Below are 11501 nucleotides of genomic sequence, written 5' to 3'. Positions count from 1 at the left end.
AATGTAGTAATAAATATACCCTGCATTGACATCAAGTGAAAACTGTAGTTAAATCACAAGTACAGGTAATTATTAATTGTATATTGATGAATATATATCACTGGGGTATGAGGAAGCAAAAAGAAAAATAATCATATTTTCAAGATTTTGTTTCAAAGGAGAAACACTTATATTAAAACCTTTGGCAAACCGCATCCTCACTCGATAAACCTGCATTCCAACTACTACAAACAACTACTGATTTGTTCCAAAAATAGAAAATCTTCTGATTTCATTTGTTACTTCAACCTCTGGCAATTAGGGTTACTGCACTCTGCAAAACAATTGGTTATTTTAGTTGAACTGACATAATGAATGACATAAAGAAATAACAAAGAAAATACTTTAAAAATTAAATTTGTGGGTTACTTTTGAGTGTTTAAAGAGCACTTGAATTTTATTGGATGTGTATCTAATCTGATCCCCAAACACTTGCCTCTGGTTTTGAAATAAATTGAGCAATTCTCACATTTAAATCGTACTCTTTCTGTATTGAGAAAGGGACTCTCATAGAATTTACAGTACAGAAACAGGCCATTCGGCCCAACTGGCCTATGCCAGTGTTTATGCTCCACATGAGCCTCCCTCTCACTCCTCTTTATATAAACCTATCAGCATAACCTTCTATTCCTTTCTCCTTCATTTACTTATCTAGCTTCCCCTTAAATGCATCTATGCTATTTGCCTTAATCACTCCTTGTGGTAGCGAGTTCCACATTCTCACCACTCTCTGGGTAAAGGAGTTTCTCCTGAATTCCTAATTGGATTTTTTTGGTGACTGTCGTATACTGATGGCCCCTAGTTTTGGTCTCCCCCTTAGGTGCAAACATCCTCTCTACATCTACCATATCCAACTCTTTCATAATCTTAAAAACCTCTATTAGGTCCCCTCTCAGCCTTCTCTCTCTAGAGAAAAGAGCCCCAGCCTGTTCAGTCTTTCCTGATAGTTATAACCTCAGTTCTGGTATCATCCTTGTACTTTACAGGGCAGTGGATAGTGAGAGGACACTCAGCAGGAGGGAGAAAGAGAAAGAGAAAGAATCAGCAAGCACGGGAAGAGTTTCTTTCTAACTTCCTGTTTAATTTTTATGATTATCTTAAATTCCTGCCCCCTTGTTAAGGAAGGGGGCAAAGCTGGGTCAGAAAAAAGGATCTTAAAGTTTTTGAAGTCAGAGGGCGAGGTGGCAAGATGAAGATATGGAGGGAGGGAGTTCCTGAGCAAGAGCCCATAGCTGAAGGAGTGGCTGTCGATGGTAGGGCAGAGTGAATGGGGAACTATAAGTGTCATAGAATCATAGAAAGTTACGGCATAGAAGGAGTCCATTTGGCCCATCATTCCTGTGCCTGCCGAAAAAGAGCCATCCAGCTTAATACCACTTTCCAGCCCTTGGTCCGTAGCCCTGTAGGTTACGGCACTTCAAGTGCATATCCAAATACTTTTTAAATGAGTTGAGGGTTTCTGCCTCTACCACCCTTTCAGGCAGTGAGTTCCAGACCCCCACCACCCTCTGGGTGAAAATAATTCTCCTCAACTCCCCATTAATCCTTCTACCAATTACTTTAAATCTATGCCCCCTGGTTATTGACCCCTCCGTTAAGGGGAATAGGTCCTCCCTATCCACTCTATCTAGGCCCTTCATAATTTTATATACCTCAATTAAACCTCCCCTCAGCCTCCTTTGTTCCAAAGAAAACAACCCCAGCCTATACAAGTAGAAGAGGGGAGGGGGGTGCAGAGATCAGGAGCCGCAGGAGATCACACAGGTCAGAAGAGGCTAGACCATGGAAATTTGATGGTGCGGACAAGACTCTTAAAATTGATTCTCTGGGATATAGGAAGGCAGCGGAAGCTGGTGAGGACGGGGCAGGGGTGGGGGGATGATGGGGATGTGGGTGAGAACAAGGGCCACCGCATTTAGGATGTCTTATTGTTTATGGATAGTGGCCAGCTGGAAGAGAGCTCGGGCAGATCATTGGTGAAGTGAGAATCAATACAGACCCCGCCACCCACCCACCCCTCCACCCCATCCATACACCTCTCCACCCCACCCACCCACCCCTCCACCCCTCCACACACCCTTCCACCCCACCCACCCACCCCTCCACCCCATCCATACCCCCACCCACCCCTCCACCTATACACGTTCCCCTTCAAGTCACACACCATCCCGACTTGGAAATATATCGCCGTTCCTTCATCGTCGCTGGGTCAAAATCCTGGAACTTCCTTCCTAACAGCACTGTGGGAGAACCGTCACCACACGGACTGCAGCGGTTCAAGAAGGCAGCTCACCACCACCTTCTCAAGGGCAATTAGGGATGGGCAATAAATGCCGGCCTCGCCAGCGACACCCACATCCCATGAACAAATAAAAAAAAATACGCCCTCCACCCCTACCCATACACCCTTCCACCTCACCCACCATACACCCCTCCTCCCACCCACCCCCTCCCCCACCCACCCATCCACCCCCTCCCCCACCCACCCATCCACCCCTCCCCCACCCATACACCCCTCCTCCCACCCATACACCCCTCCTCCCACCACACGTTCACCCCTCCACACCCAAGGAAAATGGCTTTTGAGAACTAAAAGAAATGCCTAAATTCTGAAACCAATGATAGTGCACTCACTGCCAACCCTTGCTAAGGTTACATAGTTTAACACGGGGTCTGAACATGGGTGCGTTCCTGTTCTATATTGTTCAGTCCCACACCACACAGCACGTTTGTCTATTGAGCACTTTGAATGCCGTGGACTTGCAGTGACTCAGATACAGGAGATTTTCTTTCCTGCATTTCAGTCAGGATTCGAAGCCACACTCCATCAGTGAAGGGACAGCTGGCCCTTCATTTTCATTTAGAACTTTTGAGACGGTTTTCTGAAACCTCACTACTTGCCCCTCCCCTTGTGAGTGCTTGGTGTTGTCGTGTATTGTGAAAGTACTACTATACTGACAGTCTCAGTGTGAAGGTCAGATGTGTGAGGACTAAGGTGATTTTTTTTTGGACGGTCCCCTCTCTGACAAGCTGCATTCTTTGTTTATCTTGAATCTCTGTAAGTAGTACAATGGCGAACATTTTTTTTACCATTCTTCAAGCAGCCAGCTGGTCAGTTCCCCACAGATGGTAGAGTGTAGGTTGGATTGTCACAAGCTAAAACGTCGACTGGATTCTCATCCCGTGTTTTTGGATGAGGGGAAATCTGAACCGCTTTTGCTTTGTAAGCTGCAAATAAACACGACAGCACAGTGTGAAAACCAATGACCAACCGTTGCCTGGTGATCTCTCCCACATCCCTAGCTGAAGTCACCCGCTCCCAGCAGACCTCTGCCAACGGCTGCTATGTAACCAGACATTAGGGGGCAAATTATCACCTGGGAGCTGCCTGCTCAGTATGGCTCAATGATTACGCAGGAGGCTGGCAGTGCCCCTTTCAAAAATATGGAAGTAAACTCCCTCCACCACCGGCGCACTGTGGCTGCAGTGTGTACCGTCTACAGGATGCACTGCAGCAACTCGCCAAGGCTTCTTCGACAGCGCCTCCCAAACCTGTGACCTCCACAACCTAGAAGGACAAGGGCAGCAGGTACATGGGAACAACACCACCTCCAAGTCACACACCATCCATACTTGCACATATATCTCCCGTTCCTTCATTATCGTTGTGTCAAAATCCTGGAACTCCCTACCTAACAGCACTGTGGGAGAACCTTCACCACACGGACTGCAGCGGTTCAAGAAGGCGGCTCACCACCACCTTCTCAAGGGCCTCTAGGGACGGGCAATAAATGCCGGCCTTGCCAGGGACGCCCACATCCCGAGAATGAATTTTTTAAAATGGGCATCAATTCTCCTAACCTGAGCATCTGTATAATAGGTCACTGCTCTATCCTAAATACATCGCTGACCTTTAAATGACAGAAAGCTGGTGTCAACTGACCAAACTTAAAGAAAATCGTAAGAAACACGTGAGCATCTCAACATTGCCAGATATTTTCTGTCCCCACCTGTTATCTGCCAGATTACGATGGCAATAATGATGACGACCAGGAGGCAGCCTACAACTGAGCCTGCGATGATACGTTTTCTCTTATCATCCACCGAGGCTGGGCCCGGGCCTGAGGGTGAGAGTGAGCTTCCGCCCAGAGTGCTGTTCGTTTGCCTCACAGAGAAGGTGTTAGAATGGGTTTGAATCATCTTCAGTTGAAACTCAAGTTTGTAGCTGGTACCTACCACACAATAATCCACAGACAAAAAAATTCAGACAAACTGTTTTGGAGAGCACTCTTAATTTACATAGAATTTACAGCACAGGAACAGGCCATTCGGCCCAACTGCTCTATGCCGGTGTTTATGCTCCACATGAGCCTCCTCCCACCCCTCTTCATCTCACCCTATCAGCATATCCTTCTATTCCTTTCTCCCTCATGTGTTTATCTAGCTTCCCCTTAAATGCATCCATATTATTTGCCTCAACTACTCCTTGTGGTAGCAAGTTCCACATTCTAACCACTCTTTGGGTAAAGAAGTTTCTGCTGAATTCTCTATTGGATTTATTAGTGACTATCTTATATTTATGACCTGTTTTGGTCTCCCTCACAAGTGGAAACATCTTTTCTACGTCTACCCCATCAAACTCTTTCATCATTTTAAATTATCTCTTTTCAGGTTACCCCTCAGCCTTCCCTTTTCTAGAGAAAAGAGTCCCAGCCTGTTCAATCTTTCCTGGTAGGTATACCCTCTCAATTCTGTTATCATCCTTGTGAATCTATTTTGCACCTTCTCCCATGCCTTTTAGTTTAATAGAGGAGAGGTGCTGGTGACAGGGCAGCTATCACCATCCCACTCCCCAAATGCTGCGCTTTCATCAGATGACTGGTAGAAGTGATAGGAGAGCAGTCTGCAATGGTTGGGTTTTCCTGCTGACAAAATTCAGATGCAAAAGCTTTGGGAACCTAGTTTAAGGTGTTCTCCTTCTCAAGACCCACACCAACCACTGCCGTTTGGTGTTCGTTGCAATTATTCCTCAAACTGGAGGTTTCAGATCAAGAAAATTACATAAAACTGAAACCCACCAAAATATTTTAAACAGCAAAAATGAAGTTGTTGGCTACAGGTGTGAAGTTTCAATATGTTGAATATCACTGGTGATTACAGAGATGATGTGGCCCTAACTTTACAATGTGTGGACAGGTTTAACACTGATGGTTATTTTTGGACACACTAGTCAGGTGGTGGAGTGATCACTAATGTAGAGTTGGCACTAAAGATGGGGGTGGGGAGGTGTTGAGTTACTAGACAATTAATGTAATGAAGGGGCAGGGCAGTAGGAATGGGAACCAACTGCAATTTTTACACAGGGTAAATTCAAGAATTATAGATTTTAAACATCAAATGAGACCCAATGATGTTTTTTCCTGCAGCAATAAATTAAAAATCTGCAGGAATATCTGCTCAGGGATGGGATTGAAGGAGACGGTAAGGTAAGGAACAGAAAATCAAATACTTCATGGCATATGAAGAAACTTCATGTCTGAGTTGTGGTCACTGGAGCTTTGCTTTGTTCCCCTTGCAGAATGGACAGAAATTCCATAGAGCTGAGTAACTTCTTCCCATTTTCTTATGATCCTTCTTTACAAAGATTGTTCTCTGTAGAATTAGCTCTATCTTAGCTGCTCTTTGTCCTAGTACTGTGACGGTCTTTAAGGTCACTCACAGTAAGCTGGCTAGGAGACATTGTGTATAGATAGTTTATCAAAGGGTTCCACTCCAGTAATATGAATGCAAGAGAAAAGCTGAGAGTACTAAATTGATAACACAGTTTGTTTCTTACGCAATGTCTGGTTTCTAACCCCCTCTTCAGCTGACTTGACTATACCTGGATTCTGACGACAGGAGAAGGAGTCATTTGTAGAGTCCCATAAACTCCTGCCAAGTACAGGAAGAGTCTCCTCTCTCCTCTCTCTCTGGCTAGTGTTCAGTTCCTTCCTTCCGTTATTTGGGGAAGATATTAGTGAATGGAGGTGGAAACACAAGATTTAATTTTTCTATTGACAGTGAAGCGCTGATTTTAATCCTGTCCAGCGAGTGGGAACTGGGCGGGCGCCGGGTTTAAAATAGGGGCAACTTACTTCCCTCGCCAATCCCGACATGCTCCCGCCCGCTGCCGTTTTAACTGCTGAATTTTGTGCAGGGTTGGGGTTGCCCGCTGGGGCCTGGTCAATGTGTAAAAGTTGGGGTCCTGTGATGCAATTTGGACCCTGATGCGATTTTAACTCCCGATCGTATCAGGCGCACAGAATGCCGGACTGGCCAGTGAATTCTGGCAGCAAACAGGAGCGGGACCACAAGGAATTTTTTTAATGGTTTCCTTGAGAGTCAGGAGCAGCCTGGTCTTCCCTCGCCCCTCCCCCGACCGCGATCCCCACCAGGACCCTCCTCACTTCTTGCCTCTCCCCCGAACATGATCCTCACCGGGACCCCCCCCCCATCACCTCTCGCCCAGCCCCCAACCACGATCCCCACCAGGACACCTCTCGCCCCTCCGCTGACTGCGATCCCCACTGCTCATCTTATACCGGGGACCGTTGACTCGGGATCTCGGCAGTGACCTCCTGCTGCCCAAAATCCCACTCCCGTCCTCCGGCTGAGGGCTGATTCCCGCTGGCTTCGGACGGAAGTCAGGCTGCCAACATGGAATTGAGGCCCTGGAGTTAAAATCTCTTCGGCCTCACGTGGGGACAGAGATGTGAGATTGTTCCCTCGTCTCGGCCCCTCAGAGTTAAATGGGGGCTACAAAGTTCCTAACTTAAGGTTCATACCTAAGATGTGGGGCACAGGGCCGGGTATTGTGACATGTCTGTAATTGTATATCACACATTAATACAATGACCGAGGGACCCCCCCTCGTGAGAAAGATTCCATCCTGATTCAGACAGTAGAGAGCTGCTCCCTGTCCCACTTTTCCATTATTTGATGGTCTCCTAATCATAAATCTTACAAACCCAGACATGTTATATAAATGGCCACATGAGGATGGTCAGTTTCATCCAAGAGAAGCCTCTCAGAGAGTCCGAAGTGCTAAATACTCTGTGCATAACTTTCACAGTCGACAGTTTTCCAATACAAAATCCTACATATTATGATAGGGAAGATGGAGATAGAGAGAATCGTGGTGTTGAATGATATGGCCCTGACCATCGATTTCTGTTACCATTTGGAATGACAGAGAGATCGGTGTAATTAGCCCAGCAGCCCTTGAACAAGATACTGGTCGTTCCATTAAGTCCTGAAACGGTCACATTCTGAGCATCCAAAAGGACGACGGAGAGTTCCCACGAAGTAACACCCACCGACACGCAATTATCCTGCAACATGAAACGTGGAAATCAGATCACACAGAGTATACTGTAACACTCTGTACCATGATGCAATATACCATAACGCTCCATGCCGTAATGTCTTATGTCGTAACGCCCTATAACGTAACGCTCTGTGGGGAAACGCCCTTTGGCAAAATGACCTATACCATAACACCCTATACTGTAATGCTTTAAACTGTAGCGCCCTATACCGTAACGCTTTACACCGTAATGCTCTATACCGTAATGCTGTACACTGTAATGCTCTATACCGTAATGCTGTACACCGTAATGCTGTATACTGTAATGCTCTACACTGTAATGCTGTATACCGTAATGCTCTATACTGTAACAGTCTATGCCATAATGCTCTATACTGTAACGCTCTATACCATAGCACTTTATACCGTAACACCTCGTACTGCACATTCCAGCACATTCATCCTTACAAGTGGTTTTAGAAAGCTGTCCTGGGATGGAATATCAATACTGTCGTGAAGAGTACTTCTTAAAACTTATTTTCCTTTTTCCGATTTCTCAGGACTGTGTCCTGACTCTGGCTGAGGGATAATCTGCTCTGGATCCTCCCAATACCGCACCTGAACCAGTTTCTGGGAGGGGTGTGAAAGTGGCCTGGTGGTGATGTGCTGCTGATTTTCTCCTCTCCACCCACCCCCGCCCACCTTCCCCCAACTTCTGACGCTTCTCCACCACGGCACGACACCTCGTCAGGTTTTTACACTGCATTTTACACTGCATTTTACACTAAAAGCCTGTTAACGGCTGTTGGATTCTCCGACGTTAAATGGGTGCGTTTGGAAATTTTGCCCTCCAGCCACTGGGAATTCAGGTGCAGTCTTGCTGCGACTTCCCAGCCAAAAGCGAGTTCGTAAAATTACCAAAAGCACCAAACACCTGACTAAGCACGTCCCTCAGTGAAGTTGGTGTCAGCTGCTTTTGGGCACTGGAGCTTTTTATTTCCATTGTATTTTTAAATTAAACCTTATTGATTTCTATACAATGCTAGAAAAACAGATGTACGAGGGTTCCCACCTTCCCTCTTTAAGGTTGTACCTCTCATGGCTAATTATGTTGAGGTTCCTTTCTTGGAGTGGAGATATTATTGGATTTATTTCAGGTAATAAATGCTGGCTTGCCTACATGCCAAGAACATATATAGCAATTTTTTTAAAAGTTTGGTGATTGTGATTGAAATCTAACTTACGTTATCATCCACCGCCATGATGCTGGGCTGTTGCCTCAGTAGTTGCCCGGGGTCTCCAGCAATTGGTTCTATGATTACAATAAGGCCTGTCACAATGGCCATGTGGTTTCTACTCGTTGCTTTGCTCGTTTCAGCTTCTGAGGCCACCTAGAAAAGCAGCTGATGTCAGAGTTTACCCAGAAAATCAAACAGCTGATCACAACCGCAGTTATTAGAACAAAGTCGCTGTTCAAACTTATCTGTCCGTCATTACTGATGTGTGTGAAAAGCATGGCTATAGTTAGATACTTGTGAAGGAAACTGATACTTAGAGTATCATGGACTGGTCATTCAATAGTGAGTGGTTGGGATACAAAACCGATGGTTAAACTTGGCTCCCTCAGTTAAGTTCATAGATTCATAGAATATACAGTTCAGAAGGAGGCCATTCGGCCCATCATGCCCCGTGCCGGCTCTTTGAAAGAGCTATCCAATTAGTCCCATTCCCCTGCTCTTTCCTCATAGCCCTGCAAATGTTTATCCAATTCCCTTTAGAAAGTAATTTTGAATCTGCTTCCACCACCCTTTCAGGCAGTGAATTCCAGAACATAACAACTCGCTGCGTATAGCTCCTCATCTCCCCTCTGGTTCTTTTGCCAATTATCTTAAATCTGTGTTCTCTGGTTACTGACCCTCCTGCCAGTGGAAACAGTTTCTCCCTGTCTACGCTATCAAAACCCCCCATAATTTTGAATCTATTAAATCTCTCCTATCGTTCTTTGCTCTAAGGAGAACAACCCCAGCTTCTCCAATCTCCCCACATAACTGAAGTCCCTCAACCCTGGTACCATTCAAGTAAATCTCCTCTGCACCCTCTCCAAGGCCTTGACATCCTTCCTAAAGTGTGGTGCCCAGAATTGGACACAATACTCCAGCTGAGGCCTAACCAGGGTTTTATAAAGGTTTAGCATAGTGCATTTGTTAATCTCTCAGTGAACAGGCGCAGGTTCTGCTGCTTCCATTGTGGACACAGCAAAGTGGAACGGTGAACTTCACAGAGGCCTGGGCTGTTCCCCGTGGTAACTTGTTCCAGAATTACATGAACAATGGCTGCAACAGTCTAATATATTTCCAGAGTTTGCAGAGGGGAGAAGATGTTGCTGACACCTTCCAGTACCTGTGGGAATGGTGTCAAGATGGTGTCAGGTGGAACTGGGCAGCATTCTCAATTGGTACAAAGCTAAATTGGTGTTGGGACACTAGACCAATGGTACTCAAACCGCTTTCATGAAAGTCAAACCCTGAAACGTGCAATAATCAGAGGTGAATAGGAATGTTATTAGGATTTGGGATTTAGCAGACAAAACAGTGCAACAACAAAACTACAACAAATATCTGCCTTTCCTTTCTTTGTGACAGATTTGAGGCTTGAGTTTGTGGTAAATTATCTTGTCCAGGAACAAAAATATATTCATCAAAAGCAGTTTTTAAACGTAATGCTCCGAATTTGAGAATAACCTTTTTTGCAGGTTTCCTTAATTCTACAATTTTCTCTTTCTGAAGTTCTTGAAGTCAGCACTTGTGTTATAAAAAGTCTAATATTTACCTGAATAGCACTCCAATTATCATCACCAAGTTTACCATCCAACATGGGTTTATGATCTTGGTATCCCAGTACAACCTAGTATATTAATAAAAGATCCATTCATTCTGGACACTCATTTAATCTAGATTAAGGTATTTCACAGCCTGTTTATTTTTGCTTCCCTCCCTTCCCCGCCCACCAAGCCAAATTTCCCTTAAGGTTCCCCCCTGCTCTAGCCCTGAACTTGTATCTTTCTCCAGTTTCCTTCCTATCTCCGAGATCATCTTGACCATGAGACCCACCTCCTGCTTCCTCGTCCTTATTCCCATCAAACTGCCGACCTCCCAACTTCCCTTCCTGGCCCCCATGTTGGCTGATATTGTTAACGGTTCCCACTCCTCAGGTACTGTCCCCCTCTCCTTCAAATCTGCCATCTTCAGCTGCTTCATCAATGACCTTCCTTCCATCCTAAGGTCAGAAATGGGGATGTTTGCTGATGAATGCACAGCGTTCAGTTCCATTCGCAACCCCTCAGATAATGAAGCAGTCCGAGCCCGCATGCAGCAAGACCTGGACAACATCCAGGTTTGGGCTGCTAAGTGGCAAGTAACATTCACACCAGACAAGTGCCAGGCAATGACCATCTCCAACAAGAGAGAGTCTAACCACCTCCCCTTGACATTCAACGGCATTACCATCACCGAATCCCCCACCATCAACATCCTGGGGGTCACCATTGACCAGAAACTTAACTGGACCAGCCACATAAATACTGTGGCGACAAGATCAGGTCAGAGGCTGGGTATTCTGCGGCGAGTGACTCACCTCCTGACTCCCCAAAGCCTTTCCACCATCTACAAGGCACAAATTCACTAGATTCTGGAAAGGTCCCAGCGGATTGGTAACACCCCTATTCAAGAAGGGAGTGAGACAGAAAGCAGGTAACTATAGCCTAACATCTGTCATTGGGAAAATGCTAGAATCCATTATTAAAGAAGTAGTAGCAGGACATTTGGAGACTCATAATACAATCAAGGAGAGTCAACATGGTTTTATGAAGAGGAAATCATTTCTGACAAATTATTAGAGTTCTTTGAGGAAGTAACGGGCAGGGTGGATAAAGGGGAACTAATGGATGCAGTATATTTGGATTTCCAAAAGGTATTCGATAAGGTTCCACATAAAAGATTACTGCACAAGATAAGTGCTCATGGTGTTGGGGGTAATATACTGGCATGGATAGAGGATTGGCTAACTAACAGAAAACAGAGAGTCGGGATAAAAGGGTCATTTTCAAAATGGCAATCTG

The 11501-nt window shown here is 45.4% G+C and overlaps 1 protein-coding gene across 1 annotated transcript in view; it reads right to left on the bottom strand.

The window, feature by feature from the left end:
• Positions 1-200: 200 nt before the first annotated feature.
• Positions 201-11501, bottom strand: part of LOC137308707 (fibrocystin-L-like) — a 196161-nt gene continuing 184860 nt past the window's right edge. The window contains exons 75-79 of the mRNA XM_067977269.1: positions 8629-8775; positions 7256-7409; positions 4050-4271; positions 3130-3267; positions 201-313 (exon numbers count right to left, since the gene is read on the bottom strand). Coding sequence (XP_067833370.1) covers positions 3152-3267; positions 4050-4271; positions 7256-7409; positions 8629-8775 — 639 coding nt within the window. The 3' untranslated portion in view covers positions 201-313; positions 3130-3151. The remainder of the gene's footprint in view (positions 314-3129; positions 3268-4049; positions 4272-7255; positions 7410-8628; positions 8776-11501) is intronic.

This window comes from Heptranchias perlo, chromosome 3 (assembly GCF_035084215.1).
Source record: "Heptranchias perlo isolate sHepPer1 chromosome 3, sHepPer1.hap1, whole genome shotgun sequence".
In the NCBI taxonomy this organism is placed as follows: Eukaryota; Metazoa; Chordata; class Chondrichthyes; order Hexanchiformes; family Hexanchidae; genus Heptranchias; species Heptranchias perlo.
The sequence above is the reverse complement of the archived record's forward strand: the minus strand, read 5'-3'. Positions and strand labels throughout refer to the sequence as shown.